This window comes from Rissa tridactyla, chromosome Z (assembly GCF_028500815.1).
Source record: "Rissa tridactyla isolate bRisTri1 chromosome Z, bRisTri1.patW.cur.20221130, whole genome shotgun sequence".
In the NCBI taxonomy this organism is placed as follows: domain Eukaryota; kingdom Metazoa; phylum Chordata; class Aves; order Charadriiformes; family Laridae; genus Rissa; species Rissa tridactyla.
This window is the reverse complement of record NC_071497.1, coordinates 17,560,653-17,585,029: the sequence shown is the minus strand read 5'-3', so window position 1 is coordinate 17,585,029 and position 24,377 is coordinate 17,560,653. Positions and strand designations below refer to the sequence as shown.

Here is a 24,377-nt window from a genome sequence, read left to right as displayed (position 1 = left end):
ACACCACAATGGGGAAGAAAAGTATGACTCCGTAATTGCAGAAAGGATTTATTTTCTGAAGTAACTTGTGTCAGTAAGGTCAAATGTCAAGGTTCTGGACCCAACTGTCTTATCTTGTAGTAGATTTCATATACCTGATCTCATACAGTGTGCACTTCTTTGCATGGAAGCTTTCCAAAATACTACATCAGTAAATTACCTGTAAGCTGAAAATTCTTCTCCTTTCACCTGCAACTGGCAGAACTGCTGTGTCTGTGGACTGTGCAATCTTCACCTCATTAAGGTTATTTAGCACTCAAGGAGCACATCACAGTTTTGATGATGTCAGCTTCTTGACGGTTCCTCCTTGAGAAAAAATCATGCTAAGGAAGGGATTTTCTGGTGCTTCTTTGTTGCTAAAATGGTCCCTTGAAGATATTTCCACTTGTTGCAAATGAGGGACAAACCAACTGTTCATTTTGCAAAGGGATGGACCAACATAAAGTGTTACAGTCCCACAGCAGCGTCATAGAATCACAGAATCATAGAATGTGCTGGGTTGGAAGGGACCTTTAAAGATCATCTAGTCCAATCCCCCTGCAGTCAGCAGGGACATCTTCAACTAGATCAGGTTGCTCAGAGCCTCATCAAGCCTGGCCTTGAATGTCTGCAGGGGTGGGGCCTCCACCACCTCTCTGGGCAACCTGTGCCAGTGTCTCACCACCCTCAGTGTAAAGAACTTCTTCCTAATGGCTAATCTAAACCTACCCAGCTCTAGTTTAAAACCATTGCCCCTCGTCCTATCGCCACATGCCCTTGCAAACAGCCCCTCCCCAGCTTTCCTGTAGGCCCCCTTCAGGTACTGGATTTATTATTTTTTATAATTTTTTTTTTTTAAGAGAGGAGCTTTATTTCTACGTAGAGAGTTGTTTTACAAATCAAGTTTAAAATTTTAGCAGACATCAGCAGACATGCTGCCACGGTGGACCCTCCAACACAAAACAAGATTGCTCCTGCCAGCTTGCATATATCCAGGGACCCATTAAACTGAGCGACGTGGGTATCCACCACAACAAAATCATCTTTCCCAAGAGCTTCAATTTTCGGTGGCACAAGAAAACCCACTACAAGAACCGTTAAACCTATCAACAAAAAAGCCGTCCTGGAGATGAGTCCGACCTTCCAGAACATAGAGCTCCACCTGCCAGGCAATCTCTGAATCCGAAAATCATCCTCATATTCCCAAATGGAAGCTGTGCAGTCCTCATAAAACTGATGCACGTAGGACCGAACTCCATAGTGTTGGTAACCTCCCTCAGTGCTGCCCTGCGCGTGCTTAGACACGCAGATGTCAGCATAGGAGCTCATCCTTCCTACCTGTCCCTCCTGCTGCTCTCCTCGGCCGGCTGAGCAACCGCAGCAGCGCTAGCTGCAGCTCTCCTGCCCTGGCTCCATCTCTGCTCTGCACCAACGTGTCAACGTGGAGACAGCCACTTCACTTCAGCTATTGATAAAAGGTTGCTTGAACTTCCTTGGTCAGCGTTTGGCTAGCATGGTTTTGAGGGTTCACAGGGCTTCCTGCTCCACAAGAGACCTGTAGAAACAATAAGCTCCAGGTAGTGGATCCTAACAAACAGCTGGAAACTTAGGTCTTCAAATATTTGTGAACGTGATGCTTGGATGCTTCCACACAGTTGTCTTGAACTTTATTTATGCTTAAAATGTATTTGTCCTAACATCACAGACATCCATTTTTCTCTGAAGCCAGTTGAAATCTTAAATTACTCTGGGGACAGGGTCCAACAAACTGTTTCCAGTATACAGCAGAAAACATAAAACTTACATGGAATGTGCAAGAGAAAGCTACTGTCATAGTAAAGAGCATACGGTTACTACGGACTTCCTCTTTGGGTCAAGCCTTGGCTGATACAGAACACAGACAATGCTCTTCTTTTAACATGTGCAGTAATCCATCCCGATTGAAGCAAACTGTGAATTTTTAGGACAGAAACGACAAAGTCTACAAGCAGTACAGCATAACGGGAACTCTCGACACTGAGATCTGCATGAACGAATGCAGAAGGTAAATGCGACTTGACTGAGCCTTTATTTTCCCCCCTCTTCTATGCGAATGTTGTTTCTTTGAAGTAACATTAGCAAAAGCAACTCAAAGCTCAGATGTCTACACAGCACTGTTATTGCTTTACAGCAACTTTTTTTGCAACAAAAGAAAATAATAAGACCTTTTACCTTGCTACAGTGCTTTTCATCTTCAAAGCATTTTCACAAATACACTCTAGTTAATATGAACATCCCTTTAACGTAGTTAAGGTTGATTATCATTATGATAATGACTTTACAGGAGGGACAGAGTTTAAATTACTTAAATGAACAGAAGTATTTGATGTCAGAATTAAATTGGATTAAAAACAGATTAAAACTCAAGGGTCACTATGTGCTAATTATCTGCCCACAACATTAGACCCTCTTCTCCCAACCTGGCTTTTCATTGTGAAGAATTATCTTCTTATGCATAGGCTGTTTTCTATATTTAACTAAATAACATACTATTTGTATAATTAAAGTGCTTCTTACACAAACAAGAATGGTTCTGTTCATTTGGCCAAGATTTCTCAAATCTCTCAGATAGTTGTGGGGACCTTAAACTGTCTAGACCTTGCCATCAGCACTTCCAAGGACAGGGTCTTCAAGTCTTCACTACATGTGGCCTTTCACCATGATTCTCTTGAGTCATGAAAAATAACATTTCACACTTAAGTTTGAAGGGCCTTAATCTGATGTATAAATTACTTACATTCATCTTTTGTTCTTTTGTATTTTTGAGTGGCCTAAGGTGTAAATGAGACTTAGTTCTTATGCACAATTTTAACTTAAGGCAAGGAAACAACACAGCCCATGAGAAACAGCCACCTGAAATACCAAGAAATCAAAGAAGAGAGACTCCAAGTCATTGTGCATTTATTTTATTTTTGAAAAAGTTAAGTGAAACTCCACCAAATGATTCATTTTTATCGAGATAAATCGATTTACATTCCATTATTTAGAATATTAAGTACAAAGTGCACCCTCTGGGAAAATACAAAGCTATCATTTTATTTCAAGGTTTTCTGTAATGTCATAAATGGAATTGTGAACTGAAATTGCAGCCTCTCTAGTAATTCTGTAACTGGTGTCTTTTTAATAGTGTATGTTCATCCATGTTCACCGTGTTTTCCTAAATATTATGGTGGTGGTTTTGGTGGGGTGGTGCTTGTTTCCAATTTCAAATGGCTGCTGTAGGAAGCTGACTACTCACAATGGTAAACGATGCATTAAGAATTTCTAGATTACAGTTTACTGATGAACAGGCACAGAACCGCATTCCATCTCTCAGCCCTATAACAGGATTTTAATTATAAGCTACTCAAAACTGAGTTACCAAAAGCATATTGTCTACAGAAATGAAAGCATTTTAAAATGTTTCTTTCACAAAGCACTATTTCTAATCTGTTATTGAACAGTTAATCATTTTGAAGACTTAAATGCACATTAAGTAATGGGAGTTCACTAGCTGTTGATACACAGTGAGCTCACGTGAAGAACTGCAAAATTTCATATTGATACAGGTTTTCCTTACTGGTTAACTGCTAAATTGAAATTAGCATGGTATTAAATTTGACAAGGTACTTAGTCTGCAAGGATACAGTTTTTCAGCTCCTTTTTTTGATTCTGATATAAGCTGTCCATCCACTCTCTGAAATGTGCCAAAACAGTGGCACAGACCAGGCAACTTCGGAGACCCCATCTAATGAAGTTTCTTTCAAACTTCCAGCTCTACACTTCTTGAAGTATTTATGTCATTAAAATTCACCATGAGCAGGCTCTTCTGTGTTTAGATTCACCCTGGATATATAGAGAGCTTTACATAGAGTAATACTCCTACAAAGTACATACAGTACAGAGAGCTCATAGGCATGAAGTTGGAAAGCTGGTACCCCTATGGACACCTACCGTATCAAACTCCCATAGGAACAGCCTGTGCAGTAACAGCTAGCACAAGTTTTAAATGGGAGTAAGAAAGGACTCTCTTAACTGGTCCCTGAGAGTACAAACAGTGAGTATTTCCCCGCTATTTAAACAAAGTGAGCTCTCGTATTCAAAAAGAAGCAAAACACAGAACAGCAAACGGATTGCAAATAGTTGTGGTAAAAAGGAATACGGCAACACAACTGGCAAAACTTTTTATAAGCAGTTCAACAGAAGAACTGAATAGAATTAAACAGAAGCAATTGCCCAAAATTATTCTCTAAAAGATTCTGTGCACTGAAAGAAGAATCATAGAAACGGGGAAGGTATACCCTCAATAGAAAGGCCAACCTAGAATGAGAAAAATAGGGTAAATTTCAGTCTTAATATGGTATTATGGCTATACTGCACCACACTGAAAAAGTTAACGTGTAATCTCACCCATGTCCTTCCTTCTCCCTTAATGTTAAACTATGATTTTCCAAAGTCCATTTCTCATCAGCATAGTCTCACATTTTGAACTGCAGTAAGAGACTTCAGCCTCTGTGTCAAACGTTCCAGCTGTTTATGAAGATCTCTAACATACACTGAAGACAAGAGTTTAAAGCTGCACAGAGAGCAAATTCCAGCTGAAACACAAGTTCAGCACTAGCTGCTACTGCCTTAAGTTATCAGGAATATCCTTCTACGTTTAGTGATGAATCTGAGCCTGCATTTACTCGCAGATACGTGACATTTTTTAACAGACAGGTACCGCTGAGCGGCACATGAGAATGGCACGTCTGGATGTCTGAGGTCTCTCCAATAGATAAAGTTGCTTTGAAGAAAATCTACGACAAATACTTTTAAAAATAAGTACTTCCAATTGACAAGATACAGGCTATTTTTGAAAGCTCTACATTTGATATTTATATCTAAATACAGTAATAAAATACATAAATATATCAAAACCAGTGATGTTTCTCAAAATGTAAGACCATGTGATAGTAAAAAAAATATTCTGCTTAAATGTTTGGACTTGTGGCAACAAGAAAAATACCACAAATAGGAAAACTGTAATTATTAATATATAATGACATATTTCATATCACTTAAAGCTATATTTAGCTTGCAGAGCTAAACATATGTACTTTCTATGTAAGTGTACTTCAGAAAGAAAATAAAACTTTTTTTTTTCCAAAATATGCTCCAGTTTCTTCTCAGAACAATTTCTGGATATTGAAAAGACCACCCTTAATTTAAAATCATATTAAACTTCTAAATGAATTGCTTTTTAGTTGAAAACAAACCTCTTCCACTTAGTTACTATATAGATACACTATACTATATGTTCTAAAAATACTATAAATTAGGAATTTTCACATAGGTTAGAGCTGGAATTTTGGTCTTGTTTTGCCATTTCTGGCAATCCAGGACTAATCAGCATTTCTTGCTTGATGTCACTGTTTTATAGGATGTTCCAGGGATTTTGTGGTGCTGTTGAGTTCCGCACTCTACTGACAAATTAAGGAATTTGGCAGGGGTGAGGGGGGAGTCAAATAAACCACAGTGCCTCCAAGAATATGGTAGGTGGTCCTGCTGAAATACAGACTAGCTGAAAGTTTTCAGAGAGACCAAGCCAATGCTTCGCATTTTCAGCACGTTTACACACTCAAGTAGATAAATTATTTCTATTATACCACGACATTTGCAGAACACTGTTTTCTGGAACTGCAGCATAATTTAGGAAAGTATTTACATACCACCAGCTGCAGCATCTCTCCGTTTGCATGCCATCAGTGAAGATTCCCAGAGTCGCACACAAACACGCATATCAGAAATATTAAAAAGCAAGCAGGATGGGTACCCTGTCTGCGATTTCAAGAGGTATTTAAAGACACCAGCATTCTCACAGACTTAATAAAAGAACTCCCAAGATGAAAGCTTTTAAAGAAGTATTAAGACCGTCACTGAGGGTACATTTCAAGGATGTAATAACATTTCAGGGCTTACGGTCCAGACGATAGCGATGTTCCAAAAGCAGGCTGGAGACATTCTGATGAAGCCACCGGTGAAACATAAGAACAGACACACTCAGAAATGACGGGAAGGCAACATCCATTTCTGGAGAGGAGATATTCTGGGGGGGGGGGAAAGGGGGAAAACAAGCAGTTATGTTGCATGCTGTGACACAAAATCACCATAACTGTTCTGCCGTCGCATGTTAGTAACCGTTCCCAGCCGTGCAAGTTGCATGAGGCAGGACAGCCGGTACCGGCCTCACACCCGTACACCGTTCCCTCAGGCCCGGGGAGAGCGGAGGCCTCGGCCGTCCCTGGTCTTTCCCACCCGGGCGGCGGGCACGGACCCGCCGGGCCTCCCCTGCCCTCCTCGGGCCGGAGGTGTCGGGGAACGCCTCCCCTCAGCGCGGGCGGGCGCTGCCACCTAGCGAGGAACGCCGGGCGGCGGCGAGGACGGCGGACGAAACCCCGCCGGGAAGCGGGGGCGGGGCCGGGCCACACGCGGCGCCACCGCCTCACCCTCGCCCTCCCCGCCAACATGGCCGCCGCCGCCGCGGCCGTGAAGGTAAGCGCGGGTCCGCGCCGCCGCCATGGGTTGGGAAGGAAGCGATGGTGGTCTCCCGCCTCTCCTCCGCTCCACCCGCCGGGAGCCGCCCCGGCGGCCCTCAGCGGTGCCAGGCGGAAGAGAGACCGCCATGGCGGGCGGCGCCGGGCCGAGTGCCGTCCCCCCCCCCCCCCGCCTGGCGCCCCAGGCCGCCGCCTTGCCTGCTCGGGGCCTCTGCCCTGGCTCTACCGCCCGGAAGAGGCGAATTTTTAATTTTTAGTTTTAGTTTTTTTCCTAAAAATTAAAGCTGTATGCCTCTCTTTGTCAGGGTTTCCGACCTGTCCGCGGCGTGTGGGATCTGTCCGTGAGAGGAGGCGGGGCGGGTTGGTGTCCGCGGCGGGGCGCGCAGACCCCGCGGCTGCCCCAGGGCAGGAGGCAGCCGGCAGAAAAGTTTCGCCTGCGCCTTGTCCGTCCCATGTGCTTAACAAAATGGCTCCAAAAGGTGCCCGCCTGCGTCAGGGGTGAGCAGGCCACTTAGGCTGAAACTCTGGGTTTGTGTTCTGACCAAAATACGAATTAAGTTTTCCGAGGTGAAGCAACTCTCCCCGTCATTTTGGCGTGTAGAAATCAGTTCTAAGCTGTCTTTATTTTACAGAGGTTGTCTTAGCTGTAAATTGTATGCAGCTTGCTGTTTATCTCCTTTTACGTGAAAGTCTTTAATGCCATCCTTTTCTCATTATCCCCAAAACAGATGGTTTTGTTGGTTTTTAGTTTGCACAAAGACTCATAGCTGATTGCGACAATGCCTAATATACACTAGTGTTTCAGACCCTCAGATGGGCAAGTGTAAGCTGTTACCGCACTGATACTTCTATGTCTTGTGCCAAACAGCAGGTGAAGAAAGGCATACACTACAGTGTGGTCATCATTTAGACTCACACAGAGAAATGCTGTTGATTTTGTAGTTAACTGGTGTGATAACTTTTTGTTAGGTTTCACTTTTGTTGCTCTTCATCCCAATGTTTGAGGCGGACTATACCGTAGTAAAATACTTAATGTTTCATTCTGCTGCAATGCCATTTTACTTTAGATTTAATTCCAGATAACCTCAGCTACAGCCTCCAGTAATTTTTACAGGTTATGTCCTTCATGTCCCTTTGTAGGATGCAAAGTTTGGAATGGAGCATACAGTCTTGCATCTCTCCATTTTTGGGGTCACTCCTAGATGTGACTGTCTCTGCCTTTTGAGGAAAGGGGAGACTTTTCTCCCTGAGTCAGCTCCTCTCTGCCATCTCTTGCCTTCAGTGCCTGGGCTGCTTGCCACAATGCCTGTGGAAATAGACCTTGGCTCCCTTGGCAGGAAATCTCCCCACTGAGCCTAGAGCAGCTGCATTGCTTTTGATAATTCACTAAAAGGAAAGGTCTGTAAAGCAGAATTTAACATAGAATCAGATTTTTGGGTCTCCAGCCCACAGACATGGCTGATATTCCTGGAGATTACGTAAACTGGAGGAAAAATAATTCTCTTGCAGGGAGGTCAAATTATTTTTAGGGTTGGAGCTGCCAGCTCCAAGTTGGTGTTACATGGTTGGAGAAGCAACTGCTTCAATAAATCTCTGCTGGACGAATTTTGCTTCCACTGTAGTAGCTCTCCTGTGAATTATAGTGAGCCCAGTGTTTCTCTAGCCAGTATTGCCTAAGGTGGCTTGAAGGTTGACCAAACTGCTGCTGAGGTGTTTGAGGAGGAAGGCAAAAGCAAATTCAGGGTAGTCTAGCTCTTCTTCCATGCTGTGGGTTCTCCATCTGGTGGTTTTGCCAGCTCATTGCACTGCTGCCATTTCTGACAGCATGGCCCTTGGTGTAAAAGCCTGCTCTGGAACTGAGCTGTGCAAGCGCCGGGAGGCATTGATGCCACTGCAGCAGGAGAAGTTGGGAGCCCAAGAGCAAGGCTGAAAGGAGCTTCACCAGGTCTATGCTGCCCTGAACAAACCAAGCTCTGTGCTGCCACAGGTCAGGTGTCCTGCTTTCTGGTACAGGAATGGTCTGTTACGGTGCTGGATCTGTGTGTTCATAACGACCTTAAGGCATTGCAGTTCCAAAATAACTTTTATGTCATGTAGCTGTAGCTGTTACCTCCAGCATTGCACTGTTTTCCTCAGTCCCAAAAGTGGCGTTTTCACTTCGTCAGACATAAAAATTCAGGCAGATAAGCACTCCCTTTTGAATATTCTCGATCTGAAGTCATAGGGCACAAATAAAACAAGCATTATACCAAACTAAAACTAGTTAAGTTACTGAAGGAACCATTTTTTTTTCTAGATTAAAAAAAAAAAAGCGGGGGGGCACCAATTTGACCCTGGCTTCTGTTAATGTAGTAATCTTTCATGTTTACTGAATGCATGCATGAACAATGTTAAAGGTGGTCTTTTGTTGATTTTGAGTTTTATGATTGCTCCTTTTGCACGCTTCTTATGTGATTCTTAAGGCAAAAAAAATTATCCTAAAATTTGTGTAGTTTTCAGGATTTTTGTGAACAATCGAACAATCTGAATGTGAAAAATAAGCAACGTGGGAACAGATGCATCAGTACTACTGCAAACAATGATCTAGGTCTTCCCTAATGCTTGAGTATATTCAGGGTTGGAATTTGTGGATTTTTACTGGTATTTTCCTTTGTGCTGCTCCTCGTGCTCCACAGGGGGGTAGCAAAAAGAAATAGGCAGTCTGTTAAAACTGATTCAGCGTATCAGCGTTTACACCATCTGGTGTGGAAAGCTTTCTCAGAGAGGTATTTGATGTATAACGAAGACCACAGGGCCTCTGCTTGTTGAAACAAAATGCTTGATGAGCCAGCTATTATAGTGGTTGAACAAATGAGGTCTCTCTGAATGTGAAAGTTAAGAAAAAACTAGAGTGAGAGACAGTTGGGTGGGCGTTGTGGAAGGGGGCTGTTTTGTATTGAAGTCTGGAGGTTTTACTTGAGAAATTTTCTGTCTTTAAAAATAATAAAAAAATGTGGAACCGTGCAGTAATAAGTCATGCCAGAATGGTTCCAATTTTTTCTTCCATGGTAAGCAACTTGGGCATTATATGAATTGTTCAACTTAAAAGTGAGACAAACTTTGCAACAGCTGGTCTCATTGGAAGTGGGGAAAAAAGCAGTAGCATTTGCCCTGTGTGTGATAAGTGGTGACATTATTTTTAAATACCATTACTGAGCTTGAGGTTGTGAACGGCCTGAGAGTACCCATTCCATCCAAAGAGCTAGAAGTGTTCTGAAATCAAGAGAAAAGTTGACTTGATTGAAAATGGAATCGTCACTAAAAAGACAAGGCCAAGATACTTTCCAATGATGAACTAGAAACAAGAACATTGAGATGCATTTTTCTTTAGCTGGAATATGAAATCAGAGGTGAGTTTAGTCTCAGTGAGATTATATGTTTCAAATTACCTTTTTTTTTCTTTCCCCTTTTTAAAAAACAATTCGGACAGATAAGCAATGAGCAAGAACAAGAAATCAGTGAAAGCATGACAGATAGGTGGTAGTTGTGAGTCACTTCATGCTTCTTCACTACAAGTTATATCAAACTCGTCGTAGGACTTTTAGCCTGATTTCTTAAGGAAATAAAATATGTTTTATTTAAGTGGCCCATTGCTTTGCCCTCCCTTTTCCCTTTCCATTATGCCTTGAATTTGTTAGTCAATTTCATAAAAAAATTTGGGGAAAAGTCATTGAAAAGACTTCATTAAAAAAGCAAGAGTCTGTTAAGTTTCTACTTGGGGAAAGGCTGTGAGTTTAATAAAAAATGACACTAGTGCATCTACACAGGAGACAGTTAGTGACACAGCTGCAGGCAAAATTTGAATGAGCACTTAACCTTCCTAGGTACCAGATGACCTAACTGTAAATAGCAGTGCTCCCAGCAGGTGAAATTGTCAGCGATTCTTTTTATTTCATTTGTGAAGATGCTGTTGACCTGTCCTCCTTTTCAGAGGCTATACAGAGATGACTTACAGAAATGGTGAAGTGCTTAGATCTTGACAAGTCAATACAAAACCCCTTCTGATTTTTTGAGAAATAATTTTTCATTATTTTGTAGGTATAATACTATATAGTAATGCCTGGTATTCAGTATGGTAGTTATGTATAGGACTATTTTTCCCCATGTGAACAAGAAGTCTTTGTTATAATGTGCTTTATATAGGTATTTCTCACTCATTAGAGGCATTCCAAAGTAACACCCCTCATTCTTGTATTGGGAATAAATGATGAGCTGGCACATCTTTGTGTATTTTCCATAGGTTTTTTAATGTGGTATCTTTAAAAAGGAGAATCATAGTGTAGAAACTGGCAAGTTAAATACAGTTGTTTAAAATCAGTCATTTGAAATTTCCTTTCTGGGAAACTGTGCTGGGCATACTATGTTTTTTTGATCTGTAGTTTAGCCCCATCTCGGTCAGAAAATACATTTTTAGCTGCCTAGTTAGTTTTTCAGACATGCTGTTAAATGAAGTGTGATCTCAAGAAGACTAATATGTACTTTTCTGTTTAAGATTGGAATTATTGGTGGAACTGGCCTGGATGATCCAGATATCTTAGAAGGAAGAACAGAAAAATATGTTGATACTCCTTACGGCAAGGTATGTATAACCTATTTTTTTATTACTGAGACTTTTTGCTGGTTTAAAATATGTTTGTATACTGTAAGAATTTTTAGACTGTTAGAATGCATAAAGGAGGTACTGTCACAAGACTGTTTACTTTTAGTTGCTATGTATTGTGTGATTCTTAGTTTGTAGAAACAAGGTGTTACAAAGATGATGTGCAGAGGAGGCTATACCTCTTCTTGTTTGTAGATTGGATGAATTTATAAACTCAGTCCTGAATTTGCAATCAAGAGGTATAAACCCTCTATCTCAAATTTGTGCAGTTGTGTGACCTGTAGCATGTGTCAGATTGCTCCAGGAACCTCTCTGAATTGCAGAAATCTGTCCTTTGAGGCGTATGAGCCACCATTTTCCCTGTTCACCAGAGTCACCTGTTTCCCATTTTCACTGAATTATGCTTTACGTACGAATGCTGTCATTACAGTCATACTTAGAACCACATAATTTGAAACTGATTTGAAAATGAAGCTCTGAAACTGTGTTTGTGGCATAGGTATTCTTGACCAGCTCTCCTTCACATTGCTTCAGCCCTTTTCCTCAGCAAAAGGGAGTGGAGGCTAGTGGTGTTTCTCTACACACAATGCCAAGTGTCTTGTGAGGGACAATTCCTGCCCCAAAGCATTTATAGTAGGAACAGATAAGACAAAGGATGAGAGAGAGTTTTATAGGCAGGAAATCAAGGGGGAGAGGGGTTCTAGTGTCATAAGACCAGGCGAGTCTGGCTGCTTTGTAATTGCCATCGAAATTATATCTTACGAAATCTACCACTGTAAGCTAGTATACATACAATAAAACATCTGGCCTGTGGCAGCAAGAGCCATTCTATGGGTAGAAGCTTGGCAGAAAGCTCAGAGCTGTAGTGTGTGATTGAAAATCTGAATCTGTGCCTGCATTCAAAATGGTTTAAGAAGGAAATAAGAGTGTGAAGAGCAAGTGGGGTTTTGTGTGTGCACCATTCAAGAAGTGCAGAGAGATAAAGATTGAGGAGAAAACATAACCAGAAAAATACATTTGACTTTTCCACCATCCTTAGAAATCTCATAGCAAACTGCAAGAGAATGAAGGGAACTTGTCTCCTCCATTTTCTGTATCCTGCTCTCCAAACGGTAGCCAGTGCTGGTCTTAAAGTAGAATCCACTGGCTAAACCAAACCAGTAGGTGGCCTACAGCAGGGTTTAGTGTTAACTGAGAAGAGTAGGAATACCTGCAGGATGGCTTCTACACAAGGGAGTGGAAAAATCTTCCTCAATCCTGCAGCTTTGGTCAGTATGGAAGGCTTTTTAAATTTCATTTAGGAAGCAGGTTTCTGTGTTCTTCACAGAGTGCAACATGAATAGAGGAAAATAAATTTTGGTTGCCTGTTGTGGTTCGTGAGAAACTTTGATCAATGGACTGGCTGTGTCTGAGCTTGTGTATTATGCATTTAGCATAGGCTCAACTTAAAGAAAAAGCTTGCGAGTATTCTGGTTTTGTGTATGGGGCAGGGGTATAACTGAGGAGTCATAGTAGGAACCCAAGTGTGGATTCTAGATACTGCAGTGGGCTGCACTGGGACTGTTAAGCTCACCTGGATGGAAAACTGCAACTTCGTGGGACGTCTGTATCTGTGCAAGGGAGCACAGCCCTACTGAGCGTTTGTTCTTTCCCCTGCTGGCCTGTCTCTTTTCTCTCTGATGTAGATCTGAACTCCTAACAACTCAGGCCATCGGTCTAATGGCTATTTCCTGTAGATTCACTCCTGCATAGAATTGTGTTAACTTCAATGTTTGAATACAGTTTTCATCCTCGTGGAGCAAATGGTGCATCAGCCTTAGTGTTAAGATGTGCAGGACTTAGACCACAAGTTACAGTGCCATAAAGAGCATTGAGTGGCTCAAGTTGGTGGACTCGAATTGAAGCAAAACCCAACCTCACAGATTTAATTGGTATCATTAAGTGGATTAATGTTTGCTTATTTTGCTGCTGAAACTTTTTAGCATTCAGGAAGGAGCTGTTACACAGCCTACCTACCTCCCTCATTTTTGATAACTCGAAAGGGTTGTCAAACATTGGAACAGGCTGCCCAGGGAAGTGGTGGAATTGACATCCCTGGAGGTATTTAGAAGGGTAGATGTGGTGCTTAGGGACGTAGTTTAGTGGTGGTTTTGGCAGTGTTAGGTTGATGGTTGGACTTGATGATCTAAAGATCCCTTCCAACCTAGACAATTCTATAATTCTGATTCTATGAACTCTAATTTTAGAATAACAGAGATGAGAGAAGTAGCTATTGCTGAATGCGAAAGAACAAATGAGAACTTTTTTAAGTGTGCTTGGAAATGTTTAGAAGCTTGTGGTTTATGTTAGTATATTTTTCTAAAGGTGTATCTTGTTCTTGATTGTTACTGAAGTAAAGCCAAATTGAGATTTTTCTGCCATAAAGATGCTTCTGCATTAGAGCTGTGACATCAATGGAGAGAGAATCTGCCTGAAATTTTAAGAGGTAAAGGGCTTAATCTAAATAAACTGTTCAGAACTTTGTGGTCTTTTAGTTGTAGAGAGAATTAGAGATGGAACATCAAGCCTATTTAGTTCAAGCAAAACTAGGAAGAATGAAAATGAATGTCTGAATGCCAAAAGGAAAATACAAGACATAGTTTAAAAAATGCATGTTTTTTTAAAGGAAAGGAAAATTCTATTTCTTTAAGTTTTGGGTTTAAATTCTCAGGTTTCTTGGCAAGGACATAGCCAAAAGACTTTTAGCTGAAAACGTTTCTGGTGGTGACTTTCCTTGTCACCTGTGACATTTGACAACAGCAAAATAGATGGGTTTTTTTAATGCTGTTTCTTTACTATCAGAGGCAGAATAATAGCTTTTGTTTGTATAGAGTCCTTGAGTTATGAGAATTTTTGCAATTCTCTGTATTGACTTTGGTTCTCATATGGTCTTTCAAGCTACATTAGTAATACTAGTGAAAATGCAGTACGTTAGGTTTTTGTAAAAATAAAAATGCTTACAGCTGTTAATATTCCGGCCTTCTTTTCTCCCTTCTTTCCTTCCACCATTTTCATTGCATCAAAAATTTGGTTTTCTATGGAAAATACCCTAAAACCTATTGGCATTCCATCTCCAGATATGGAAAATATTGTTCTCTTACAGGATAAGAAAGTTGCTTGCAACAGGATTTATCTTCATCCTTGAATTTTGAAACTACTAATAAAACTTTTTCAGTATATACTTTCTGTTAGATTGTTTTACTTAGTGGATAACAGAACTTGGTTGAGTCACCTTTCCCCAAATAAGCAAAATATCTTCCTGTTCTAGAAGATGATTTTAGATGCCCCCCCTCCCTTTTTTTTGGTGATAGGTATATCTGGCAAAAAAACCAGGGGGGGGTCCACCTTGCAAATGAGCATTTCCTCGCTTGCCTCAGGAAAATCAGATCATGTGACATAACACTTAAGCTCCTCTCCTGCGAAAACAATGTACATCATTTGGTTCCTAAACTAGATCACAAGTTAAATGAAGGCTTGGGGAACCTATGAGATACTTTTCCATCTCAAGTTTTCGCTATATTTTTATTTTGCTTGTTCATTCTCTTTTCTGTTCTAGCTTGTTTCTTAGGTGAGACCAAGAAAAAATGAATTCTGCAAGGCGCGCATTAACAATACTTTGTGTTTATTTATGTTGCAAACAAAGGGGATTTATTCCAGTTGTTTGTCACTGTCATGATTTAGGGTTAACTGCTCAGGGTTCTTTGCTTCCTTTTCTGTTTTGCAACACTGAGTAATATATATCTGACTTGGATTTTGTGGAAGTGGGGAGTAGTGGAAGTGGGGAGTAGTTAAATAAGTATATGAATTATTAATGTTTGAGAACTTTTTATTGGGCCTTTTATTAATCCTGCTTTAAAAATACTGTATCAGAGCTTTAAATTTGCATTGTGACATTGGAAGTTTTTATTATTTTATCAGCATTTCAAAGCTCCTGACTACAACTGAGATAATAGTAGAGAGGTACAGCACTGGAGAGAACTTGCGGGAGAAAGAGCAGAACGGAAGCATACACTAGCTCTGTTACATGGTTAACATATAGTTTGAAATTTCTGTGTCTTTCACTTCCTCATAGCTTTACACACTCTGATTTATCCTTAATTCCTCTCTTTTAATGACCCACGATGCAGTTATCTGCAGATTCTTTTCTTAAACTGTCAGTTCATCATTTAGCAGTGCATTCTTTGTTGCAAATCTTTCTTTTTCTCTGCCATGTTTCTTGCAATCCTGTGCAAGAAAGGTGTTCAAGCAGTCACTTGGAAGATGCCCTGAATGTGTTCTGTGGAAATGCGTGTAAAGATGGCAATGGGTCCTATTACACAGCCACCCTGAAGCCTTTTGAAGTTACTAGGATGGCAGCAGATAGGGAAGCTGCAAGTAGATTTTGAAGCCTGTTAAGATTTCAAAGCTGTTGCGTTCTTGCTGCGTCAGCAGCAGCGTATGCCAGAATTCAGTGGAGTTCTGTGGTGGGGGTGAATATCAAATAGCAGTTAGATTGCACCTTTCTACCCCAAATCTTTTGGAAATTTATATAAACTTGAATCTATTGCTTGCAATAGACTTGAGTCTGTCACTTGTAAAGCAAAGGGTCCAGCCTTGAACTTACTGAGCTTTATGTATTCATTTTGATAGGAGGCAAGGAATTTTGGCTGAAGTCCTCCTTAGTTTTTAAGAGTATTTTTGTATCCTGATGTGAGCCAAGTTGCATGCTTATTACTACACGCAGCAAATGTGTGCTATCTAAATGAAACCCTAAAAACAAAACCCCAAATGCCAATTATTGTGAACCTTCATTGTTATGGAATGTTGCAATATCAAAATGCCTTGGCAACTGGACAGCAAGGGATTCACTCTGTGTGAAATTTCACTCTTAAAGCCACGTCTGCTTCAGAAGAGTATACGTAAAGTCAGGTAAATAGATTAAATGTTTAAGTGTCAATAGGTTAATATTAAATGGAGACTTTTTAAAATAAGTCAGGATACACTACAGTTCTAAAAATAAATTTTCTGGAATGTTCCCTTTAAAAAAAAAAGGCTAATCTGTGGCTGGCAGAACTTAAACCTAGGTGATTGAGTAAATTATGGTGCTTTGAAGAGATTACACTTTAAAAATGACTAAAAAGAGCTGTGCAATAGGGAGTAGAAAGTGCTGAATTTATTAGAAATCACTGTCTCTAAAATGCAGCTATGTGGGACTCACATATTACTTTATTATACATCTCTGCAAATTTTCAAATGTGTAATAGAATTAACAGCTGTAAAACTAAGTGCTGATTGAAATCTCCTAGCTAGCATTAAAATACACATAAAACTATATCAAACAGCAGGCAACAGAACATTTCTAAATGCAAATGTGTGAGTCCTTTCAGACACTTGCAGACTTGTGATCAGTAAATAAATCATAATTTTATTAATAGCTATTTCAGCTATAAATCCCAGGGCATGGAAGGAAAGATTGGCAGAGTGGCTTCCAGCTTATTTACGGTTTCTTCAACGCTGCAATACAGAGTGAAACTGAAGCAGTTCTGAATTGGGCAGGAGAAGCAGCACATCCAGCTTCACTGCTTTTCATCACAAGTGCAGTTTAGCATCTAATTAAATAGACGCCTGTTTCTGCTGCTGGTACGAGGCATTCCCTGTCATATCACAGTTCAGTTCCCAAAAGCGGGGCCCCCAGCAGCAGGGAAGAGGGAGGAGTAAAGGGTGTGTTGGAGGAGTCTAGGACATAAATGTGAGCTAGGAGGCCATGGTAGAGAGCGGACAGAGGAGTGAATGGGGAGTGTTATGGAATGGACAGATTAAATGTGATTTCTGTTGGGAGGGGGCTTTCAGTAGGGAATGGCACCTGTTTAGCAAAAAGCAACCAAAGTTTACAGGAGAGAGTGAGACCTGCTAGCCAATTTAAAGGCAACATGTACATGCTTTTTTTTTCATGTTTGTGTAGCACTGTTTGAAATAATACTGTTTCAAAGTATTTGAAGTATTACTGTTTCAAACCCTAAAGTAAGGTGTTGCAATATTAATGTTACTACAAACAAACAAAAAAAAAAGTGATAATCTGCTTCCCCTTCCAGACTGTTTTACTAACCTACCATATCAAATTACAAGTGCTGAGCTGAAGAAAATGTGAGGCTATGGTGGTAAACAGTATTTCCTTTTCGTAACTATCCTGCTTATGTTTAACTAGCTGTTAAGGTGTCTATTGTGTTTGTCACTGTAACTTGTTCTTACTTGCTTGTTTTGCAGCCATCAGATGCCTTGATATTGGGAAAGATAAAAAATGTGGACTGTGTGCTGTTGGCAAGGTAAATGAGCGTTTTAAGGTGTTTTATATTATGTGTCTTGATGTTTTCTCAAAAGGTTTTTCTTTTTACATTAGGCTAACTGAATTTTTACTCTGACTTCATCTTACTCTGTGTGGTTGGTAGCAAAGTCCAACAAAAGTCTGGTTTTTTTCCTGAAAAAATTTGATGCTGCAGGGAGTGAGAGTATTAAAAATAACATCTAGGTTAGGAAAGAGAAGTCTAGTGGGGGATGCTGCCCTAGTAAAAACGGCAACCTGCAAGGCTGTGTGCTCAGGTGGTAGGTGGGTGATGCCTAATACCCTCACTAATCTGTCTGCTCCCTGTGTTTGCAAATTTCCTTTGTGAAACTGGGAAGTTGCCTGTTACCAGATGAACTGTGTCTCTGGTACCACTGTAGGCTCTTTCAAATCATTGCCTTTGGTTGAGTCCTCTGGCTCTTACCTTTGTTGCTTAGGAGGCTGCATCCCCTGTAGTTCTCCCTCCTGGGGTCATTTTTATTCAGACATCTCTTACCATACTTGGAAGAGACTCTGGAAGCAGGATCTGCAGATCAGTGCATGGAAATTTCACACTAATGTAACCATGGATATCTAGGACCAATGTGCTACTAGATCAAACATAAGAATACTAACACAGTTCTCAGCATCTGGACAGCATGGGCAGAGCCAGGTGCTGATAACAGGATCCCCATCAGCAGTCCCGCGCAAGTCAAGGTGATGAATCAAGTACAGGATCCATCCAGGGAGTCCAGGCAGGAGCAGTAGGAGATGAGGCCAGAGGCAGGGTTGGAGACAAGGCTACAGCGTGTGTCCGAAGTCCACCAGAAAACCAGTCTGGAGACAAACTAGGCAAAGTCTGAAGGCCATCCAGGAGACAAGGCTGGGGACGGGCGCAGCTGTGACATGGCTCAGGCCAGGAGTGAAGGCTGGGGCCTGAGCTTGGAGGCAGGAACACCTCGGCTCATGGGCACCAAGTGTTTGGGTGGAGGCCCAGGGTGAGGCTGGCCAGGGCAGTTACAACCCAGTGGTGCACTCAGGGCCCCAAATCTTTTCATAACAGATTTTGCCGTTAAGTTACTGACTGTTACCATCTCTGCAACTACACTCCTGACTGTGGTTTTACTTTTCTTATCTTGCATGGACTTTGCTTATGTAGCTTATTACCCCTGGACAACATTTTTCTCATTTTCTCAAATGAAATGCTAAGCCAAGATCTCATAGCGGTGCTGTATCAAAGTAGGCCTTGGGCTACAGATGGCTGAACAGCTCAGCCGTGGTTTACGTCCTCACCGGGATTTATCATCATTCCCATACAACCCTCATGAGTTTACTTTTGGGGCTAAGGTACCTGCAACTTCACTTCATGTTTTTGGGAAAAATAACAGACTTGCTCGTGAATGCCGGATTGAAAAAAAAAAAAAAAAAAGGCATATATATTCTAGAGGAGGATTATGACAGCAACTGCAGCATTAAACAATAAATCTACGTGCGTAGTAGCTTATCAGAAATGCTAATGACAACGTGGGAATCCTGCCTGACAGTGCTCGGTCATGTTTTGTTCAACTCCCGGTTCCAAATTGATGGAGTTCTTAAGACCTTTTGGTCTCTGTGAAAGAATCAGTTAGGAAATTAAGTTCCTCCTTTCTTCTAACATGATTGAAAATAATTTTCAAATGTGTTTAATCATTATGTGACTGATGTAGCTCTGTAGCAATGATGGAGATAACACAAAAGCTTGTGCTTATAAGACTAAATATTTGTTGTCTTGGTGAAAAAGTATACTGCAACAGTATGAAGTCATTCTTACGGTTTATGAAAGCTGTCAGATCATTTTAAGAATAAAGAGAAAAATGTGGTGATTCTACTCTTTACTTTGGGAAGGTGACAGATTAAAACATTGTGTTCTTTTTGCTTTTAATTTCCTGTGATGTGCCACTTTTTTCTGGGAATACAAACAGCACTTCTGAGCAGAAAATTTGTGCGAGTGTATATAAATCTTACAGATTTGTTGTAGTGTATGAAACATTTAATTTGCTACACCTGGGTTTTCAGAATCCACAGAACTGAATTAAAAAAATCAGAAAAAAATGCTTTTTGGTCTCTTGAAGCTATCAAAGTGTATTTGGATTGTATCTTCAAGATTCTTTTAATTAGTCTTGAACTTAAAAATTTTGCATTTAAAAAGAAAACTGCACTGCTACTTCTTAAATCAAATGCTGAGAGAACCTTAATACAGTTAGGAAAACAAGGTACACTGAAAGTGGCTGAAATGATCAGTTCCACTTCCAGTGTTGTTAGGGAAATTACATTTCCTGGAATTCTCTTCATCTGGGAGAAGGAAGGCAATTTCAGTCTGATTTATTTTACTCTCTTGCAACGTGTATCTTTGCAGGCATGGAAGGCATCATACGATTATGCCATCGAATGTCAATTACCGTGCCAATATCTGGGCATTAAAAGAAGAAAATTGTTCTCATGTATTAGTGACTACTGCCTGTGGTTCATTACGAGAAGAAATACAACCTGGTGATCTTGTCATAATTGACCAGTTCATTGACAGGTGAGTAAAATTTGTTTTTAATTGTGCTTTTAGTTTTTGGGAGAGAAAAAAGGGTCCAAGTGAGGTTAAGCCATATAATAACGTGTTAAATTAAGTTCTTGTGGAATGAGGTGATAGCCTCAGTTCTTATGGCAAAAGGTAAGATTCATACAAGAAGACATGATAGGAAACAGGAATGAGATTACAAGTATAACTCTAACACATAGAAGAAATACGAGGCTTTGAGCTGTATAGTTCCTTGGGAAGAGTCTTCTGAAGAGAAAAGATCTCCTATTTTCAGATGTGGGGAAGGATAAGAGTACAAGCTGTTCTAAATTCTGAGCAGAATCCCAAATGAGATGGAGAGGTGCAAGAAAGCGTAGTAGGAGCTGTGTAGGAAAACATACACATTAATAATGAGTCTCTACAGAAGAGAGATCGACTGGAACACAGTGGGAAAAGAGAGGAGGTTGTTTTAAAACAAGGATTGATGCTAACGTTTTTTATTTGCTAAGAATCATAAGAAAGTAAATTTTTTCCAAAATCTGTGTACTCCAGTCAGTCCTCCCCTCCTTGATTATCTGATGTTTAGAAAAATTCAACCAAGTGGAGGGGGGTAGGGGGAAGGGGAGGGGGAAGCTGCATTTAAAGGTCGCCAACTACAACAAGTATTTAAAAAATGTAGTTGCACATTTTTAAGAGGTAAATTTATTCTTAGTATCTATAAGTGTACTATATCTGGAAGTCTTATTTGGGTATTACACCCAATTTTAAGTGTTCGGAATGGTTTATTCAGCTTCTTTGTGCTTTTGGGGGTCTGATGGCAATATTTCATTGCCAACTGAACATGTATACTTAGGTTTGTTCTCTGCAGTGTAGTGCTATTCAAGTTTTGACTTACTGACAGTTTTTGTGTGTGTAACTGAACTGCTTTTTCTTGTAAGAGAGCATGTTTTAATAAATACAGTGTATCTAAATGACTAAGTACCCTGCAGGAGCAAGCCCCATATAAACTGCTTCCTGTTATACTAGAGTTGATTTATGGGTGGAGAGCAGCTGTATTACTGACAATGGTCTTTTTTTTCTTATTTTTCTCAAGTCTAAAAGTATTTAGGCTGATCACTTTGTTTATACAGATTACATCATAATCATCCTTATTCTGGCAGTAGTACTTGGAAATTAGTAATTTTAGTATAGATATTGATTTATCTAGGAAAGATATTAAACATAATTTGGTACACGGTTTGGATGATTGCGAGTAGAGCACCAGTTATTTTGACAGCATTAGCAGACTCCTAGGTAGGTAAGGGGAGCCTAACCATGCAAAGCTGTGAATTGCATGTATGGTAAGAAGTAGCCTCTGGCGCGGAGAGCCTGCAGTTTTAAACAAGAAACAGTTGGAATGATTGCAGTTGTTATCTGCTATGGATGAGGGGTGGAAACATGGAGAAACTAACTCTTGCAGAGGTCAGGCACAAAGACATTAACGGAGCCAGGAAATGAACCAGATGTGAAATCTGACACCATCCTTCATCTAAAATGTCATTACCAAAATTAACAATTCATTTTGAAGCTATCTAATCTCCTCACATAGCTTTACATTTCCTAGCACTTACCATTCTGCATCATAACTTCTGAGCTGGAAAGAAAATAATCAGCTTGGTTAAGTTTGGGTTTTAAGAACATGTCCCTTTCCAGAAAAAAAAAAAAGTTATAGAACAAATAAGTATATTTATCTGATGTGAAGATGAGTGAAAGGACAGGGATCATTTACCTCGCAGCAAAGAAGGCAAATAGTATTATCTTGGATTAATAGGGATGTTTCCAGCAGGTCGAAGGCGGTGATCCTTCTTCCCTTCTGTTCAGCACTGGTGAGACTGCACCTGGAATACTGTGTCCAGTGCTGGGCTCCCCGGTGCAAGAGGGACATGAACATACTGGAGACAGTCCAGCAGTGGACCACAAAGATCCTGAAGAGACTGGAGCATCTCACCTGTGAGGAAAGGCTGAGAGATCTGGAACTCTTCAGTCTGGAGAGCAGAATGCTCGGGAGGGTGGATGTCATCAGTGTGTATAAATACCCGAGGGAAGGGTGAAAACCAAGACAGGCTCTTTCCAGGGGTGCCCAGTGACAGGACAAGAGGTAATGGGCACAAACTGAAACACAGGAGGTTCCCGCTGAGCATCAAGAAACCCTTTGTCACTGTGAGGGTAACCAGACACTGGCACATGTTGCCCAGAGAGGTAGTGGAGTCTCCATCCTTGGAGATACTCAAAAGCTGCCTGGGCATGGTCCTGGGCAACCAGTTCTAGGTGGCCCTGCCTGAGCAGGGGGCTTGGACCTGATGACCTGAGAGATCCCTTCTGACCTCATCCACTCTGTGATTCTCTGATCTGTGTCTTCATTTAGAGTTTATTCAGATGATCAGCAGTAGTAATGGCATAGCCCATAGATGAGCAGTGTTTAATTCAGGCAAGTAAATTTTCATTTTGATACAGGGGAGTGGGAACTTGCGGGGGCTTCTTTCATGGCTTCAGGAAACCAAGAAGCTTCTCACAAAGCATGTGAGAATGTTTCAGTGTGGAAAACAACACGTAATGTGAGTTTTAAATTCTTTATTGCCTTGCCCTTTAATTCAGAAAACTGATAATTCATGGTAGTCTGTTTCATTTGAGTTTGAGTTCTTTTGTCTTTTTCCCTGATGTTCTTTGCCAGTGGGTGTTAGACTGCTGGTTCTTTGGGAGGTAGAGTCTGCATTTTTGCCTTTCACAGGTGTGTAGCATCTGTAAAAGTGATTGTGCTATGTATCATAAATCATTATGAAAACAATGCTGCTGACGGGAAGATACTCCCACGGGACAAAATACATTAATTGTCCACCAAAGTCTGAAAAGATGCAAATTTCTGAAATACCTTCTAATGAAATACCAGGACCTGCAAACAAACTAAGTTGGCAGACATGGAAAGAAGGTACTGGTTAAAGCTGCAAAAACAGTCAGTTGTTTTTCATGAAGGGTACCCTGGCTTCTATATAATGATTAACCAATGCCAGGCACTACATAGGAAGCAGGCTTTGGGTCTAGTTCAGAAGGATTTATGCAAGCTGCCATTAAAGTCAGTCCCTTCTAGGTGTCCAGGTACCTTTTGGTATCTAGGCTCTAGTTCTCAATAGACATTTGCTGCAATTTAAATGATCCCTGTCTCATCATAATTCTCCTTTCAGGTATGAAGCAAGAAGAAGGAATAGTGCATAGAAGAAGAGCTAGAATTGAGCAGAAAGCAGTAGGCAACAACTGTAATTTTATCCCCTTGGGGTCATACGCTCTGTGGCATTAATGACACGATCTCTGTATACGGAGTTGTGTAGGACTTCTGTCTAGCTTAGGGCATAGGTTTGACACAGGTTTAGTGGGGAACACTGAATAGGTATAATCGGAACTATGCAGCATTTCCAAACTTTTGAGATCTTAATTCTTTGGATCATTAACTCTCTTAGAAAGTGTTTGATTTCGTATATACAGTCTCTGCTTTCTTCATGCTTATGTATTAGTGTGTGTATTTAAACAGTGAAAGATACATTTTGTTGAATAAGTACCAAAATATTTACAATGGTGTTCTCCCTACTTCCAAATCCAAAAGTAACCACAGGTACTATTATGGGCTACAACAGTTGTTCTCTTCTTTGAAACAAGTGCATAAAAAAAAAAATCTGGAAGAATTTTTTTTCTTTGGCTCCTGTTAGTTTATTATAGCACTGTTAGTCGACTGGCTAGGGGCAGATTAGGGGCTCTAAATGCTTTCTGTTTGGTTTGCTGCTGATGTTCACTAGGAAAAGAAGAGTAAGAAGGTAACTACTTAGATGACTCAGATCAGTAAGGAAAATGCAGAAAATAGCTTCATAAAAGAAATCCTGTAACAGCTGCCAGCTTTATTGTTTGAATTCTTTGTGTCACATGTATCATTACAGTTATTACAGTATTGTTGCACTCTGTAAAATTTTTCGTGGGAGAATTTTCTTTCAGTGTCCCTGAAGAGGCAGAGCATGCTGAGACTCCTTTTTATACAGCAGATGCCAGTAGCTTGTTGATAATTCAACATTACTGAAAGATAGAGGAAGGTGATGATGCAAGTGGTAAGGACTGTCTGTCACAGATGGAAGTGATTGGCTCACTTATTTGACTTGGATTTTGCTTCCTAGCATCAGTCATAGTTAGCATTGCCGGAAAAATCTTTTGTCATTGTGATAAAATCAAAATGAAGGAGCAAAAGCAACCTTACTGTCTGGT

The 24,377-nt window shown here is 40.6% G+C and overlaps 1 protein-coding gene and 1 long non-coding RNA gene across 4 annotated transcripts in view; one reads left to right on the top strand and one right to left on the bottom strand.

Moving 5' to 3' along the window:
* Nucleotides 1-2,598: 2,598 nt before the first annotated feature.
* LOC128902635 (uncharacterized) lies at nt 2,599-7,019 on the bottom strand. The gene is made up of 3 exons (XR_008463847.1): nt 6,888-7,019; nt 5,998-6,124; nt 2,599-4,356 (listed from the first exon to the last, which is right to left on the bottom strand). It is a non-coding gene; the product is annotated as an uncharacterized LOC128902635 (long non-coding RNA).
* MTAP (methylthioadenosine phosphorylase) overlaps nt 6,444-24,377 on the top strand; it is a 35,845-nt gene continuing 17,911 nt past the window's right edge. For 2 of the 3 annotated variants that reach the window (XM_054185933.1, XM_054185935.1), the window contains exons 1-4: nt 6,444-6,570; nt 11,104-11,190; nt 17,494-17,552; nt 19,944-20,111. In XM_054185933.1, coding sequence (XP_054041908.1) covers nt 6,544-6,570; nt 11,104-11,190; nt 17,494-17,552; nt 19,944-20,111 — 341 coding nt within the window. In that variant the 5' untranslated portion in view covers nt 6,444-6,543. Of the gene's footprint in view, nt 6,571-9,540; nt 9,962-11,103; nt 11,191-17,493; nt 17,553-19,943; nt 20,112-24,377 lie in introns of those variants that run through there. The other variant, XM_054185934.1, reaches the window with a different exon arrangement.